At 37.6% G+C, this 18,394-nt stretch overlaps 2 protein-coding genes across 8 annotated transcripts in view; both read left to right on the top strand.

Annotated features, from left to right (window-relative positions):
* Nucleotides 1-6,024, top strand: part of rap1gap2b (RAP1 GTPase activating protein 2b) — a 50,192-nt gene extending 44,168 nt beyond the window's left edge. For all 7 annotated transcript variants that reach the window (XM_059526593.1, XM_059526591.1, XM_059526592.1 and 4 more), the window contains 8 exons: nucleotides 37-183; nucleotides 365-480; nucleotides 1,312-1,416; nucleotides 1,505-1,622; nucleotides 1,701-1,803; nucleotides 1,876-1,946; nucleotides 2,081-2,121; nucleotides 5,011-6,024. In XM_059526593.1, the coding sequence (XP_059382576.1) occupies nucleotides 37-183; nucleotides 365-480; nucleotides 1,312-1,416; nucleotides 1,505-1,622; nucleotides 1,701-1,803; nucleotides 1,876-1,946; nucleotides 2,081-2,089 (669 nt within the window). In that variant the 3' untranslated portion in view covers nucleotides 2,090-2,121; nucleotides 5,011-6,024. The remainder of the gene's footprint in view (nucleotides 1-36; nucleotides 184-364; nucleotides 481-1,311; nucleotides 1,417-1,504; nucleotides 1,623-1,700; nucleotides 1,804-1,875; nucleotides 1,947-2,080; nucleotides 2,122-5,010) is intronic.
* Nucleotides 6,025-6,604: 580 nt separating this feature from the next.
* ncbp3 (nuclear cap binding subunit 3) lies at nucleotides 6,605-17,954 on the top strand. Its single transcript, XM_059526587.1, has 13 exons — nucleotides 6,605-6,843; nucleotides 7,277-7,342; nucleotides 7,422-7,527; nucleotides 8,156-8,281; nucleotides 9,976-10,107; nucleotides 10,217-10,407; nucleotides 10,501-10,609; nucleotides 11,759-11,858; nucleotides 14,536-14,645; nucleotides 14,733-15,030; nucleotides 15,142-15,332; nucleotides 17,241-17,423; nucleotides 17,499-17,954. Exons 1-13 carry the CDS (start codon nucleotides 6,661-6,663, stop codon nucleotides 17,786-17,788), a joined length of 2,085 nt encoding a protein of 694 aa, XP_059382570.1. The 5' UTR covers nucleotides 6,605-6,660; the 3' UTR covers nucleotides 17,789-17,954.
* The last annotated feature ends 440 nt before the right edge of the window (nucleotides 17,955-18,394 follow it).

Genomic DNA, 18,394 nt, shown 5'->3' with positions numbered 1-18,394 from the left:
TGAACTATGCTTTTAATGTCTTTTTGTCTCCCTCAGCGGGCGATGCGCGTGCGCAGTCACTCTATGGAGGCGATGGTGGGCTCGCAGAAACACAGCCGCTGCTCTCCGGCGGGAGGAGGCGTACCCACCAGCCTGAGCGGGGTCGGCCTGACACACAGCAACACTGAGGCTGCCAAGAACTCTGTGAGCATCTTATTATGTTCACAACACAGTCACACAAATAAACTGGATCGAAATGGCCAAGTTAGTTTGGTAACAGCCACAGTGTAATAACTTTGTAGTTCACTTGAATTATTTGAATATAGCTTGATGTGTATAATTAACCCTGCACATTACTTAAAAAAACCTTTTCATATATTTTTAGTCTCCAGTGACGTCGAGCGCCAAGTCTCCTCTGAAAAGCCCAGTGAAGAGACGCTCAGGTCTGTTCCCACGACTGCACACAAGTATGGACGGACAGCCAGAGCGCCACACACGCAGGTCTGACAAATACACACTTACAGATCTGTAATCAGTATATATATACCATTCTGAAATGTGATATCTTTCAGAATTGCCTAGATCCAAATTTCTAGTTAATGTTATGTCCCAGCTAACATGGAATTTTCTCAGAACTTTTACTAACCTTCTGACAAAATTATGAACAAACGTCCTTCCAGTGCCGTTAATAGAAGTTAGTTCAGCGTAATCTTGTCTCAAAAGGTTAACACAAAATTTTACGTTCATGGAATGTTTTGTTTCTACAACATTTTAGTTTGCACATTTATCATTCATGTTTTTTAAATGTTCTTTTAACCACTTGAGCTGTTATTTTGATTTTTTGAGAATTAGGCATATGCAATATTGGACCCACCGGTGGGTCCCCAGAGTTGATGTGGTTAAAACAGTCAGAAATCATTCAAAAATAATGTTCCTATAATGTTTGATCAAATGATACAATTCCTGTAATGTTTGCATAATAAAAAATTTAAAAAATGTTTTAAACATTTAAAAATCTGGTTTTAAATGCTCAGAGATCATGTTTTATTCTACATACATTATATATTAAAATATATTATACTGCATACATTATATATTAAAGTATCTCATTTACTTTTTGTTGCGACAGCTTATGAAATAGTATTTTTATATAGTGTTTTTGATGTTTTTTAATGTCAACAAAAATTCCATTTACACGTTTTGTTAATATCATTAAAAAGTAATGTTAACTTTGACTTAGGAGTCCCTTCAGCCCATTTTTGAAAACCCCTGCTTTAAAAAACTGTAAAAATTTATAAATCTATTTTTGTTGTTGTTTGTCTGTCATTTTAGTGTCCTAACTGATCAAAGAAGTCTAGACAGTGGTCATCTCTCACAGGAAGTGAGATCGGAGACGTCGTCCAATCCCAGCTCTCCAGAGATCCTAAGCAATGAGAGGTCAATTTTTAGTTTCGCCACTGGTACTTAATAAATGTGTACTATCAATAACTAATATGAGTTTCTTTTTCTCTCTCTAATTTTACAGGCCAACTCTCCAGCAGAAGGAGGTCAGTGGAAGACCAGATATCTCTCTATCCTCCTCCAGCACCAGCAGCTTCAGCAGTGCTGCAGGAGATCCAGAGCCTCTGGAGGACAAAGAGCCTGTACGTAAAAGTGTCTTCACGTCCATTAATGTTGCTATAAGAAGTGTGCGTGTTAAACCTGTTCTCTCATGTCTTCAGAGCAGCCTCCAGATTTCTCCCAGTCTCTCGCCCGTCTTTGGCTCTCTGAGCACAGAGGCACAGGGCACAGGAACGCCAGTGATTATGTGCCGCAGTCCAACAGGTATTCAAGATGCTTCCCTCACATTCAATATTTGAATGAGTCACATGTTATTGAATATCTCTCTGTTAAAAGATTTTAGGAATAAAACCTCACCCAGATCCAATCTGAAGTTCCGCTTTGACAGATTGAGCCAGTCTGCTGCTGTAAGACTTTGTTCTTTTATGACTTGTTCTGTCATTTTCTGTAGTGTTTCATTGGTTTTTTAGTCATTTGGTTAAGTGTGTGTGTTTTAAGGAGGGTAACCACTGAATGGTAACTTTAAATTCTCTTTACACAGGGACATTAGCAAAGGGAATGTCAAAGACGACCAGAACCACTGTAAGTTATACATGACATTCATAAATGTAGTTATATATCACATAGTCTTGGGAGAGGAGTTAAACCAGCTGCTGCATATACTGAAATAATTCTTTGGGTATTTTTTTGATACTACACAGTACACAATACCAAATTTAATGATGCCTATTGTAATGGACCTCCTTCCTAAATTATAATTTCCTGTCTTAATTATAATTTAGGAAGGAGGTCCATTACAATAGGCATCATTAAATTTGGTATTGTGTACTGTGTAGTATCAAAAAAATACCCAAAAAATTATTTCAGTATATGCAGCATATTTATGAGTCATATAATTTTGGATACATTTAACAGCCATTGATGGAAATAATATTTTTTCTAACAATTTTCTCAATATTTTATCCATGAAGAGAAGGCTAATTATTGCACTAATATTATGTAAACCCTATGTTTCAGTTTTTTGTTTGAAATGTCTCTTAAATGCCTGTTTTTGCAGTGTCTGGTTTTACACTGAGTGTTCAAAACAACGGATACAGAAATGTATAATTTTGCATTATTTATAAAATATTAAAGTTACTGCTAAAATCTAAGAACTTCAGAAAAATTATATATATATATATATATATATATATATATATATATATATATATACAGGTGCTGGTCGTATAATTAGAATATCATCAAAAAGTTGATTTATTTCACTAATTCCATTCAAAAAGTGAAACTTGTATATTATATTCATTCATTACGCACAGACTGATATATTTCAAATGTTTCTTTCATAGTTTCTTTCAAATTCAGTATCTCAGAAAATTAGAATATTGTGAAAAGGTTCAATATTGAAGACACCTGGTGCCACACTCTAATCAGCTAATTTACTCAAAACACCTGCAAAGCCTTTAAATGGTCTCTCAGTCCAAGAGGCTACACAATCATGGGGAAGACTGCTGACTTGACAGTTGTCCAAAAGATGACCTTTGACACCTTGCACAAGGAGGGCAAGACACAAAAAGTCATTGCAAAAGAGGCTGGCTGTTCACAGAGCTCTGTGTCCAAGCACATTAATAGAGAGGCGAAGGGAAGGAAAAGATGTGGTAGCAAAAAGAGTACAAGCAACAGGGATAACCGCACCCTGGACTGTGAAACGAAACCCATTCAAAAATGTGGGGGAGATACACAAAGAGTGGACTGCAGCTGGAGTCAGTGCTTCAAGAACCACTACGCACAAACTTATGCAAGACATGGGTTTCAGCTGTCGCATTCCTTGTGTCAAGCCACTCTTGAACAACAGACAGCGTCAGATGCGTCTAAAGACAAAAATGACTGGACTGCTGCTGAGTGGTCCAAAGTTATGTTCTCTGATGAAAGTAAATTTTGCATTTCCTTCGGATATCAGGGTCCCAGAGTCTGGAGGAAGAGAGGAGGGGCACACAATCCACATTGCTTGAGATTCAGTGTAAAGTTTCCACAGTCAGTGATGGTTTGGGGTGCCATGTCATCTGGTCCACTGTGTTTTCTGAGGTCCAAGGTCAACACAGCCGTATACCAGGAAGTTTTAGAGCACTTCATGCTTCCTGCTGCTGACCAACTTTATGGAGATGCAGATTTAATTTTCCAACAGGACTTGGCGTCTGCACACAGTGCCAAAGCTACCAGTACCTGGTTTAAGGACCATGGTATCCCTGTTCTTAATTGGCCAGCAAACTCGTCTGACCTTAACCCCATAGAATACCTATGGGGTGTTGTGAAGAGGAAGATATGATATGCCAGACCCAACAATGCAGAAGAGCTGAAGGCCACTATCAGAGCAACCTGGGCTCTCATAACACCTGAGCAGTGTCACAGACTGATCGACTCCATGCCACGCCGCATTGCTGCAGTAATTCAGGCAAAAGGAGTCCCAACTAAGTATTGAGTGCTGTACATGCTCATACTTTTCATGTTCATACTTTTCAGTTGGCCAAGATTTCTAAAAATCCTTTCTTTGTATTGGTCTTAAGTAATATTCTAATTTTCAGAGATACTGAATTTGGGATTTTCCTTAGTTGTCAGTTATAGTCATCAAAATTAAAAGAAATAAACATTTGAAATATATCAGTCTGTGTGTAATGAATGAATATATAAGTTTCACTTTTTGAATGGAATTAGTGAAATAAATCAACTTTTTGATGATATTCTAATTATAATATATATATATATATATATATTTGATTTATTTTTATTTTTCTCTTTTCATGGACCTGAACTTTATCATTGACTCTGTAGAATATATTGCAGCCCAGGACCCAGTTTAAAAACCTCTGATTTATAACATTTAAAAAATATGTACAAACAGTTTTGTCATTTTAACAGGAAAAAAATTTTGATTTAATGTGTTTTCCTGCTTTAAAAATAATTCCACAGTAAAGAAAGCTGATTTTTTTAACTCCCCTATAAAAATAGACAAGGACAGAGGCATATGAGTTAAGATTTGAGGGGGAAAAATTCTACTGGATTCCAATGATATGATTCATAGGACATTCTTTTGTTTCAATTTTATAACCATATAACAAAAAAATAGTATCTTTTTCACATTGCTTGAGCAAAATAAAAAGCCAAGAATCCACAACTCACAGCCTAAAAGAGCTGTTGCCACAGAAGGTCTTGTGATATAAAAGTCACAGTATAAATGCCAAGCATTTCAATATTTTACTGATGGAATAAAGTAGAGTGTGACGGAAATACACAAGCGTCCATCACAGTAATGGATAATGATTATTTGTAGCACGATCTCTCAGTAATGGGCCATAAAATTCACTCATAAAATAGATTAAGTAGATTCATAAGTAGATTCTTATTAAGTTATGTTCTGGTCAAAAAGATTTTTCTTATTTGGTATTCACTAACACCTTGAACTCTCCATTTAATCAGAAAAGCAATGGATCAGCGCTGAAGATCAAACACTGTCTGGACGGAGAAGGAGAGAAATTAAGAAGGGATCTGAACTCCCGATCTGAACATCACAGGAACAAGCACATACACTTAACATCTCCTCTAGTTTGCGCAGGTGGTCAACTGCTACCCACTTGGCACATTAGTTGATTTTGCACATTTTGAAGTCTTTCGGTGTAAAAATAAATATCTTGTGTTAAGAAAATACAAACTTGGATTAGCAGATCAATAATAATAACTATCCTCACTTAATAGTATAAAACAAAACAATTAACAAAATTCCCAGCACCTGAAACATTCCACAGTATTTTGAGTGTCTATTTTGAGACATAAACAAGTGTAAAAGCTTTCATGAAACTAGCCACAATAGATATCATTGTATAAAATAATTTCATAACAAATCTAAAATGCACTAGAGTGGTCAAAAATGAATAAAATAGTCTAGCACAACATTGCTTTCCTCTGTGACTCTCACACTTGTGCAATCCCTGAAAATCTGCCCTAAAATCAGGCATAGTTTGGAGATGGTTTCAGCCTCTACTGTGTTCCCTGAAGAGTTATTTATAATATATATTATTAGAATTCAAACTTGAAGTATTCAACTTTTTTTTTTTTTTTTTTTTGACTGATGCCTATGTATATTAGAAAACCACCATTCACGGCGTATATATGTAATGTGTATATTCATGGATTACAATGAAGAATAAACCTTTATCATCACAAACAGCTGAAATATGTGAAAATGTGACACTTTTAGAGGGACGTCTCCATTCTGGTCTTTGGTAAAATTATAATTTTTTTCCCTTATAGTATAAATTGCTTAACAGAAAGAGCTCTGTTAATTTATTTAACGATGATTGTACTGCTGTGTAAAGGTTTCTGTATGGCCATGTTGATTTTGTTTAATTTTCAATAAAATATTTTTCTTTTGAAGACTTTATTCCATTTGTAAGCCAGGCCATATCTACTAAAACCCTGACTATCAGATATCAATACCTTACTGGGATCAGTAAGAATTTTGTTGTTGTTGTTGTTTTTAAAGAAGATTCTTATGCTTATCAAAGCTGTATATTTTTGATTGAAAATACGGGAGGGGGGGGGGTGTAATTTTTGTGAATAAAATAACACTTTTCTATTTTAATATCCTTTAAAATATACTCTTTATTTTTTAACAAAAAAATATATATTTTGATGTAAAATAAATTTAATTGACTATATTGCATCCAATTGGCCACTGAAATCTGAAAGAAAATATGAATGTACAAGTAAAACGTCTTGTAAACTTTATTTACAATAAATGTAGCTTGTAATTTAGTTTAGGTGATCAGCCTACATTATTTTCATTAACATTTAAACATAATTTAGATTAGGATTCTTTCTCTGTGCATCACAATACATTACATCCTAAATATGAACGTTAGTGAATGAATAATCTTGTTTAGTCAAAGAAGGCGGGTCACAATCTAGCAACGACCGTCTCCTGGCGGTGTGTGTGTGTGTGTGTGTGTGTGTGTGTGTGTGTGTGTGTGTGTGTGTGTCGCGAGGCTCGAGAGCAGTTTTAGCACAGCTAGCGCAAGGCTCGGTTCACTTCACTGAAAGTTAGACGCTAGCTCATTGTAGTGAGCGATCATGGCAGAGGTGCGCAGCCTGCGGGTGTCTGTGAAGTCCGAGAGCGCGTCTGACCGGTCAGAGTCAGACTCGGAATCAGACTCGGACCGAGATGTCCGGGAAGCGGAACCCATGGAGGTGGAGGAGGGAGAGCTGGAGCTGGAGTCCATCCCCGTTCGCCGAAGTTTAAAGGAGCTGTTGCCGGTGAGTTAGTCCGTAGGCCTCTTTCAAACCACGGCCTCGCGTGGTTCAGTAAGCTGGTGGTTGGTGAAGCCGTTTAGTTTAGAGCTAGGATTCATCGCTGCACTATACCTGCTTTTGAAAATGTTATGGTAATGGGTTTATGGTGGGTTAGAATACATTTGCATAATGTGTAGTGTCGGTTTGTTGTTTCGGGGGATCTTGGGAAATTGATGTAAATATTTGGCCCAAGTTTCTTGATACTGACAGACTTTTCATTCGGCGCAGTGTTATTCCTATACTAATTGGTTAATAACTGAAATTATTCTGGTCTAGTATGACCGTATAAAGCTGTATTGTGGAGAAAATACAGATCACCTTGAATTTCAGACTAACTAACGTTAGTGAAAAGGCTCTTTTGTATTTGCTGCTCAAATGATTAAAACTGTTTCCACAGGACACCAGCAGACGTTATGAAAACAAGGCTGGCACCTTTATCACTGGAATCGATGTCACGTCTAAGGTAAGTGTCAGTTGGTAGTTTGAATATATCAGTGTGTCTACTAATGTACCTGTTGTTCACAACATTTGTACGTGTTCAGGAGGCCATTGAGAAAAAGGAGAAGCGTGCAAGAAGATTTCATCTTCGCTCCGAAGAAAATCTGGCTCAGAGGAATGTTGTTCTAGACCGGGATGTGTTGAAGAAAGGTACGCATTCTTACACCGCTGTAGCTCAAAATTTGATTTCAAGTCAGAATGAAATTCAAATTCGCCTTGTCGGTTTTTCTAAATGCATATCACATAGATCACATTGTGAACTATTCATCGATTTTTTTATTTATAAAAAGTGCTTTGAATTTAATTGTAATGTTTAATCAAAATGCATTGACTGGGCTTTTCTAGTGAATACATCAGACTTGTCTTTGGTGACATTTGCAGTAGTTCTCCGATCATTTATTCCCCTTAAACCTGTACTTGCAATCTCACATTCATCTGCCTGCACTTTTGAGGAAACCCTTACATCTTAAAATCCGGTCAACAACCATGTCCAGCCTATATTTTTTTGTGTTTGCAATAATCCATTATACTCAGATGTACATCACAACACGGAAGAAAAAATCTGTGGCTCCTTCAGTTTAATCACAACTTCCAACCCATTTCAGTTTTTGCATTGTCTGAAATAGTAGTTTAACCAATGACATTTCTCTTGAAATCTTGTGACTTTTTCTCATTTATGAGCATGAGGATTGGAAAGATGTTACGTTGAGTAAATGATGACCCAGTATTAATTTTTTAGTGAATTATGCCTTAAGCATCTCTCCCACTCTCTCTTTAGCAATCCCCAAGGTGCGTTTGGAAGCCCTACATATGAGTGGACTTGATGACATGAGCACTCAGGATGTTTTTGGCTACTTTAAAGAGTATCCGCCTGCCCACATTGAGTGGATAGATGACACTTCCTGTAAGTACAGCCTCCCTGATATTACCACCCTTTCATAATTGTACAGTCGTGGCCAAAAGTTTTGAGAATTACATAAATATTGGAAATTGGAAAAGTTGCTGCTTAAGTTTTTATAATAGCAATTTGCATATACTCCAGAATGTTATGAAGAGTGATCAGATGAATTGCATAGTCCTTCTTTGCCATGAAAACTTAACTTAATCCCAAAAAAACCTTTCCACTGCATTTCATTGCTGTCATTAAAGGACCTGCTGAGATCATTTCAGTAATCGTCTTGTTAACTCAGGTGAGAATGTTGATGAGCACAAGGCTGGAGATCATTATGTCAGGCTGATTGGGTTAGAATGGCAGACTTGACATGATAAAAGGAGGGTGATGCTTGAAATCATTGTTCTTCCATTGTTAACCATGGTGACCTGCAAAGAAACGCGTGCAGCCATCATTGCATTGCATAAAAATGGCTTCACAGGCAAGGATATTGTGGCTACTAAGATTGCACCTAAATCAACAATTTATAGGATCATCAAGAACTTCAAGGAAAGAGGTTCAATTCTTGTAAAGAAGGCTTCAGGGCGTCCAAGAAAGTCCAGCAAGCGCCAGGATGGTCTCCTAAAGAGGATTCAGCTGCGCGATCGGAGTGCCACCAGTGCAGAGCTTGCTCAGGAATGGCAGCAGGCAGGTGTGAGCGCATCTGCACACACAGTGAGGCGAAGACTTTTGGAAGATGGCCTGGTGTCAAGAAGGGCAGCAAAGAAGCCACTTCTCTCCAAAAAAAACATCAGGGACAGATTGATCTTCTGCAGAAAGTATAGTGAATGGACTGCTGAGGACTGGGGCAAAGTCATATTCTCCGATGAAGCCCCTTTCCGATTGTTTGGGGCATCTGGAAAAAGGCTTGTCCGGAGAAGAAAAGGTGAGCGCTACCATCAGTCCTGTGTCATGCCAACAGTAAAGCATCCTGACACCATTCATGTGTGGGGTTGCTTCTCATCCAAGGGAGTGGGCTCACTCACAATTCTGTCCAAAAACACAGCCATGAATAAAGAATGGTACCAAAACACCCTCCAACAGCAACTTCTTCCAACAATCCAACAACAGTTTGGTGAAGAACAATGCATTTTCCAGCACGATGGAGCACCGTGCCATAAGGCAAAAGTGATAACTAAGTGGCTCGGGGACCAGAATGTTGAAATTTTGGGTCCATGGCCTGGAAACTCCCCAGATCTTAATCCCATTGAGAACTTGTGGTCAATCCTCAAGAGGCGGGTGGACAAACAAAAACCCACTAATTCTGACAAACTCCAAGAAGTGATTATGAAAGAATGGGTTGCTATCAGTCAGGATTTGGCCCAGAAGTTGATTGAGAGCATGCCCAGTCGAATTGCAGAGGTCCTGAAAAAGAAGGGCCAACACTGCAAATACTGACTCTTTGCATAAATGTCATGTAATTGTCGATAAAAGCCTTTGAAACTTATGAAGTGCTTGTAATTATATTTCAGTACATCACAGAAACAACTGAAACAAAGATCTAAAAGCAGTTTAGCAGCAAACTTTTTGAAAACTAATGTAATGTAATTCTCAAAACTTTTGGCCACGACTGTACATGCAATGCATACAAATCTAAATCGGAAACGAGGAAAAGTTTTGTTTAAAGCTGGATTGTGGTGCTCCTAGTCAAATCACACTGTTTCCAGGCAACGTGGTTTGGCTAGACGACATCACTTCAACCAGGGCTCTCATTAACTTGAGTCGGATGCCAGACAAAAAAGAGGTCACAAACACAGACGGTTTGAAACCATCTGAACTTTCAGACCAGCCGCAGAAAGGTTTGTCTTCTCGTTATACGAGTCTTTTTATTTTGCTGTGTAACCTTAAAATAGACACTCTGTTCCACCAAATTTTGCGAAACAAAACGCTCACGTTGTTACTGATCAGCTCGGCGAAACCATGGCTCTGATGATGATGATAATGATGATGATGATGATGATGAGGAGGAGGAAGGCGAGGTAGATGATGATGAAGATGAAGTGGCGAAAGCAGATAAGAGCAGGAGCAGTGATGGCAGTGAGGGTAAACCTAGTGACATTGAGGAAGAGACCGAAAAGAAACCAGAGGAAACCGCAGAGGTAAACTGGTAACATTAATGGTTATTCTTATATTCAGTGTATTTTATTTATCATTTATTTGAATGTACCCTATATGTCATCCTTTGATCCTAGACAAGCTTGCTTTCCCAAGCAGAGCGAGAGTCTCTTCTCCGGAATGATCTGCGACCCACAGTCAAGCCCTTCAAAGACAACAAGCTGTTCTTGCGCTTTGCCACTCAGGGTGAGAAACATACTTCAGCATGTCGCCTACAAGCAGAAGCAGTTGTGTCAGGAGCTCTTCATTACAATATCCGCTTTTCCACTGTCGGGCCAGTGTGAGCCAGGGCTTAAAGCGGGCGGGGCTAATAGCCTCGGGCCAGTAGCACCGAGGCCGAAATTGCGCTGCGTTTCCACTGTTAAGCCTGAATCTCTGCTGCGCACCACCAAAACCCGCCCTTTACATGCCTCTCAGGAACAACATCATGCAACCCCTTCATTTCACCAACAAAGAGAAGTTATCAGAAAACGAATAAGAAAAAAGTCACTGGAAACTAGTGTTTCCAGTCACAAAACGAACATGATAAAAGCGTCCGTTTGTTTGCATGCTTTGTTAAATATTTAATTATAAGTGATACACTGATCATATTGAATTAATTTATCAGGATTGAAAATTGGTCACACAGAAATAGTGTTATGAACATAGTCTGCTATTCAGTCGAGTCTGTTTCTGTTTATTTGAAGTCACAATAGCCTATAATATACACATCACATTTAGAAAGAATGATAATTTCTATATTTTTTATAAAAGCTCCCGAACAAAAACTAAATGAGACTTATGACAGATAAAATGTGATACTAAACAAATACATGATTGTAATCGAGAATAAGAATCTGACGTTTGATTTCTCCAGCGGTCGTATTTACCATGTTTACTATGGTAATGTTAATGCCTAGCGTGCATGCAAAGTCTTTTGCATCGCTTATAAATATTTCTGCCTTGTATGCTGATTATAATCCACATCAGATCAAGTTATTTCAAACACTCGCTGCTGACTTTAAAGTGAGTTTTGAGCTCAACTTATATTAAAGTCTTTAATGCTGGTTATAGCTGTTTTCTGAAATGATCCGCGGTGCTGATGCTCTCCAGACGCGGAAAAGCTCCTCTAGCCCCAGCTGGCCCGCTTTGGGCCAAGGTTTTCGTCGGGCCAAAAAACCCGGGCCATTGGCCCTGAGGAAGCCCTGACGAGGCATGATCATGCCGTGGAAGTGAGAGTGGAAACGTGACTGCCCCTGGCACGCACTAGCACGCCCGCTTTTGGCCCGACAGTGGAAATGCGGCTAATGATGCAGTGAAACAGATTTAACAGTCTTGGCTGTTACTTTTTATTAGATGACAAAAAGGAGTTGGGTGCAGCCAGGAGAAGTCGGTACTACATGAAATATGGGAATCCAAACTATGGTGGCATGAAAGGCATTTTAAGTAACTCTTGGTAAGAAAAATGTTCAAAATGTTCAAAATTCATTAGATACAAAGTTCCATGTGGCCATGGTTAAGGTTTTTTTTTTTGTTTGTTTGTTTGTTTTTTTATATTTAACAATGATAGTAAATATAACAAAAGTGACCGTAAAGATATTTATCATTTCAAATAAATGCATTCTATTCATTAGGCTGTTAAACTGCAACACCGGGCACGTCACTTGCCCACCGCAGACCGACCCCCAGCGTCATTTCGATTTTTTTTTATACTAATAAAAAGAATTTAGTTCAGTAAAAGAACAGACACCACAATTTCAAAACTGCTCAAAAACAGCTGCTCATGCAGCATGCCAAACAACAGTCGCATTAGATATTAGATTTAATTTTTCAAGTGAATCGAGCTGACTGACAAGAAGAGAGAGGTAAGACAGACAAGACAATGACGGATTATTTAGTTCCCAGACAAAATGCAAAAGCACGTGTTTGGCAATATTTTTGATTTTGAAAAGCCTGTTGACTTTTGCCGTTTATCTAAGGTGATTTGGGAAGTTTTTTTTTAAACATTAGTTTCTTGTTTAATTGGTTCCACATTGTTTGCTGATTTTTACTTTATTTAAGCTGTCTTTTTTTTTTTGACATCACAGTGTTTGCCCTGCCTCCAAGCTTTCTTACTCGTTTTGCTAATAAACGTTCTGCATTTCTTATTTTTTTGGTTATATACATTTATACTTTTAGCATATACTTTAGCATTAGGCATAGCCTGCCCTGTAGCATGGTGTATTTTTATTTGTTAATAAAAGTACTATGTTTTTTAAATAGGCTAAAGTGAGTTTGACGTTGTATTTTGTTGTTGCATTCAAGCAATTGACGCCGAACTGCTGCTAATTTAAAAGTGGAAGTAAAATGTACACGGTGCTGTTAAGCTATTTAAAAGTGAAGCAAAGTGAGGAAAATAGGGAAAATTCAAACGAACTAAAAACGAACAATTGCTTTACACTGAATTGTCGCTATTTGAAAGTAAAAGCAAAATGTGCACGCATTTAAAAGTGAAGAAAAGAGGGAACGCCCCCGCAGTGATACCTGTATTACAGGTGTTGTCACACGTTGATTAACCAATGGGAAAATTTCCTCAGTCACAAACCTACTATTCATCAAAGAGTCCTGAAAAATGTCTCTGAAAAATATTAAGCAGCACTGTTGTGAACACTGTCAATAATAAGAAATGTTTCTTGATCTCCAAATTGGCATATAAGAATGATTTCTGCTACAATTAAAAAGAAAATTCCGCTTTGCCGTCAAAGGAATATATTATTTTAAAATATATTCAAATAGAAAACCGCTATTTTAGATTGTCATTTTTTACAGTACCGGTATTAATGTTTTTAGTTAATTTTTGATCAAATTTATACATTGGTATGGAGGCTCGTTTCCTTCACTGAATAAAAAAATGTATGGTTATCTTACAATTCTGATTTGAAATCTCATATTTCTGAGATATCCGAGTTAACATCACACAATTCTGAGAGAAAAAGAGTAGAGATTTCCAATGTGTAAACTCGCAATTAGGAGAAAGTCAGAATTGTGAATTAAAAAGTCGCAATTGCCCTTTTATTTATTTTTTAATTTTATTTTTTTAGTGGCAGAAACGGTTTCCATAGCTTTGTGATCATTAGAAATCATTAAATCTGAGCAACCCCTAATTGTTGAAGGGTAGTATATACAGTACAGACCAAAAGTTTGGATACATTACTATTACTATGTTTTTGAAAGAAGCTTCTTCTGCTCATCAAGCCTGCATTTATTTGATCAAAAATACAGAAAAAACAGCAATATTGTGAAATATTATTACAACTTAAAATGATAGTTTTCTATTTAAATATACTTTAAAAAATTATTTATTCCTGTGATGCAAAGCTGAATTTTCAGCATCATTACTCCAGCCTTCAGTGTCACATGTAACATCCAGTCTATCACATGATCATTTATAAATCATTCTAATATTCTGATTTATTATGAGTGTTGGAAACAGTTCTGCTGTCTAATATATTAGATGAATAAAAGGTTAAAAAGAACTGCATTTGTTCAAAATAAAAAATTCTAATAATATATTTTCTTTACTATCACTTTTTATCAATTTAACACATCCTTGCTGAATAAAAGTATTGATTTTATTTAAAAAGAAAGAAAAAGTTACTGACCCCAAATTACTGACCAGTAGTGTATATTGTTATTACAAAATATTTATATTTTAAAAACATAGCTTCTCTCTCTTTTTTTTTTTTTACTTTTTATTCATCAAAGTGTCCTAAAAAGGTATCACATGCTGAAAAAATATTAAGCAGCAGAACTGTTTCCAACTTTGATAATGAATCATCATATTAGAATAATTTCTAAAGGATCATGTGATAATGATCCTAAAAATTCAGCTTTGCATCACAGAAATAAATGATAATTTAAAGTATAATAAATTTAAAAACAATTATTTTAAATTGTAATAATATATCACAATATTACATTTTTTTCTGTGTTTTTGATCAAATAAATGCAGGCTTGATGAGCAGAAGAAACTTCTTTCAAAAACATTAAAAATAGTAATGTTTCCAAACTTTTGGTCTGTACTGTAGATTTTTTTCCTTAATATTTTGGAGGGTTACTGTATATTCATCTGGAATTGTACTATATTTCTATAGGAAACGGAGATATCACACACGCAAAATCCAGCGTGACGTTCTGAAGACCAAAAAGTCTCTGATTGGAGACAGTATGGGACACACCCCACCTTACACTCATCGACACTCTGGTAAAACTCTCTTACATAACAAATTGACATCTTTGTCTTGATTGTTTTTTTTTTTGGTCTTTCAATTAAGCTCTTTCACTTTCTCAGCTGACCTGGTGAATCTGCCAGAAGAGCCTATAGAAGAAGAGGAAGAGGATGGAGAGGAAGACATGGATGCTGATGATAGAGTGGTGGAGTACAGAGATCGGGCAGACAGGGAACGGGGGCCACGGCTAGGGGAAGGAGGCCTGCGTAGTCGTTTAGGAGGACGGTCGCCTGCCTCTTCAGATTCAGAAGAGATGGACTACGATCTGGAACTGAAAATGATCTCAACACCCTCTCCCAAAAAGAGTATGAAGATGACTATGTATGCAGACGAGGTAGAAACCAACCTTCGCAGTCTTCGGTGAGTCTACAGTCAAGGATTAGGATTCTCTTAACCCTCATGCTGAAAAGATTTAATGATGATCCAGTTTCTTAATGGTAATTGTGCATTTTGTCTCATTCACTGCCTCAGAAACTCCATTCGGACTGAAACGAGTAGCAGTGTTAAGAGTCGCATTGGTGGTGGAGGAGGAGGAGGAGGTGGAGGCTCATCCAAGTCTACATCAGACGAAGTGACAGATGTGAGGCAGTTACTGGAGGAGAAGAGGCAGGGACTCCCTCAGCAGAGATCACATCCCCCATTGACTACAAGCAGCAAGACAGGTTAGTTACTGACAGAACCTAAAAGTATTGATTTAATGTTTAGCATTCTATGCATTGAAATTAGATTTTCTTAATATATATATATATATATATATATATATATATATATATATATATATATATATATATTTTAGGGGTGTAACGGTACTTGTATTCGTACCGGACTGTTTCGGTACAGGGCTTTCGGTACGGTGCACGTGTGTACCGAATGACCGAATGCAATATTTTGTATGCGGAACATAGGTACATTTTTGTGTTTCCAAACGAACATATTAAGTGGTGGAAGTCTCCGCGTTCAGCGCAAATCCTGCCCTGCAGCTGATTCTAAGGCCGGTGACACTGGCTGCGTGGCGTGAGCGTGGCGTTTCTGCTGCGTGTCAGTTGCGTGACGGCTACTTCGCGTTTTCTGTGTCTTTACACACCAGAATGGTGCCTGACGTGGCGATGGCGCGCTGCTGCTACTGTAGGTGACATAGAGAGAGGCCGCCGACAGACCAGGATCTTGTCTTCACGACAACAATATCTATACTTCATGTTGAGCATAAATATAAAGCCTACTGATAAAGGACACCGTCAACAGTATTGACGGCAAAATAGACTGTTTGACAGGTGCAATATGCCAGCGTGTCACCGGCCTAAGGTTTTCAAAAGGCATCACACGAGTGTGAACATCACTACAACTAGGAATAAAACGATTGTAATTCAAACGCAGCTCCCGCCGAAATTTAAACAGACCTTTGCTCTTAATTCCGATCGGTCCAACGCAATAACGAAATCTGAACAGGTCTAAAAACTGAAACTGTGGATGCTGCACTTTACACTTTGGAAAAGTTATATATATTTTTTAAATATGAGCAGGCCTACAAGCTGGGATTGGTAATACTGCACTGTAATCATAGTTATTTATTTATATTTTTCATTATATTTTATTATCTGATATTGGTTTGAGACTGAGAGTATTTTATTTAGTGGAGAACTTTGCAGCAGTATTTTATTTCTTATTCTTTTTTTATTTTATATATGTTTTATTAAAAAGTATTTTAAAAAAGTGTAAACTAATTGTTAAAAAAAGTTTATAGTAATAAACAACCTGCAGTTTAATGTTTGCATTTCTTTTTCTTACTGTACCGAAAATGAACCGAACCGTGACTTTAAAACCGAGGTAAAACCGAGGTACGTACCGAACCGTGATTTTTGCGTACCGTTACACCCCTAATATATATATATATATATATATATATAAATACTTGCTCCTGGCACCCAGACTGAGGTTTCCTGGAAGATTATTAAAAAGTCTTCAATTCAGTTTGATCAAGATTGAGGTCATTAAAAATGATTAAATATCTTAAATGGTATAAGAAATGTCTTAAATTTCATTTTAAGAGGTCTTAAACTTTGGAATTGAGATATGCCCTTATGTGATGATTAAAATGTCAGAAGGCTATGATTGAATGAATGAAATATGAGATCTGCATGCTCGCACTGTTGCACGTTAAGAGCAGTTCACAATCAATGAATCATGTGCATTTATGCCAATAGATTGCTTATGGTATACTGTTTAAACATATGTTTACAGTGTTTATATTGTAGATGGTTATAAGAGTGCATATTTTATTTCCATCTCTTTGAATGAGGTGCTGGAAGTAGTCAAGCAAAGATATTTTAAAATAAGAGTCCCAATGTATTTCGGTTATGATTCGAATGTGTTCTCCAGGGTGTTTAATTATAATAAATCATTTGTTATAGGTTATTCTACTTGAGATTCTATAGGTTTGTTTTGTATGGACACATTTATTTATTAAAAAAAAAAAAAAAAAGTCTTAAGAATCTTGAAACGCAAAAAACATGTTTGACCATTTTCATGCTGAGCAAATGTGGTCAATAAAAGGACACATTTTCTCTCCACAGATGTGAGACAGAGATTAGGCAAGAGACCACACTCTCCAGAGAGACGTCGCTCTGTCTCTCCCATCATCTCTAGAAACACGGCATCTCGGAGAGAGCCTTTGACGGACGTGCGCAGCCGACTCGGAGTGGCAAAACTCGAGAGCCGTGGTCTCCACTCAGAGTCCTCCAAAGACAAGAAAACGGGTATAATTGGAGTCAACGTTCTTTTTTTCTCTTGATAATTGTTTTTCTAATACTAATAGTAATTGTTGTTTTCAGGAGGCTTGTGGAGCCGCCTCGGCCCGTCTCATAGGGATGATAGAAACGATGACAAGGCTGCTTCCCGAGCATCTTCCTCAAGAGGAATAAGGCGACGAGATGATGAGGAATCTGACGGAGTTGATGAGGATGAAGAGGATGACACTCAGCTGCAGAAGGTGTGGGGAGCAATGATTAAGCAGAAGGAGCAGCAGACCAGCAAGATGAAGAAAAGCCGGCTGGACAACTTGCCCTCGCTGCAGATCGAGATCAGTCGGGACAGCAGCAACGGCTCAGACAGTGATTCCTGACTAACCCCTCCTGCGGGAAGTGTGGGAACCGGAGGAGTGATGAACGCTGTGGAAGAGAGATGAGAACATCTCTAGCAGACTGGGCCAAGAGACCCTGACATGTATACTTTAACATTCCCACACTCACGGCTCTTGCCTGTCCACAGACTTTGCACATGTTTTCTTTTGTCTTTGAGAGCGCTATTTGGAACAAGAGAGAGCCGATTGGATTTTTTTTGTTTGTTTTGTCATTTCAAAGACAGTGCAGTGGATGAGTCCCTCATGTTTTATTTTTCTTCAAAAGAAAATTATTTGGTTGTATTTAACACATATTGAGGGCCCATTTTTAAAATACAGCAATGCACCAGGTTGTCAAAAACAGTCCTGTGATTTGATGTACTGACTGGAAGCGATGTGATTGGATGTCTGTTAGCAATCCTTTTTTTTTTTTACATGTCAGTGTGGTTGGTTTTTGTTTCTATTGTATTAAGACTGTCATGTCACTGTGGATTTGATATGGAGAACCTAATGGTCTTTTGAGTTTTTTTGTTTCTCTGGTGCAAGAATTATATATTTACTGGACCTGAAAGGATCATTGTGCTTCATTGTACACAGTCCTGTGAGAGG

Source organism: Carassius carassius, chromosome 36 (genome assembly GCF_963082965.1).
Source record: "Carassius carassius chromosome 36, fCarCar2.1, whole genome shotgun sequence".
In the NCBI taxonomy this organism is placed as follows: domain Eukaryota; kingdom Metazoa; phylum Chordata; class Actinopteri; order Cypriniformes; family Cyprinidae; genus Carassius; species Carassius carassius.
Note: the sequence above shows the minus strand (reverse complement) of the source record. Positions and strands in the feature narration are given on the sequence as shown.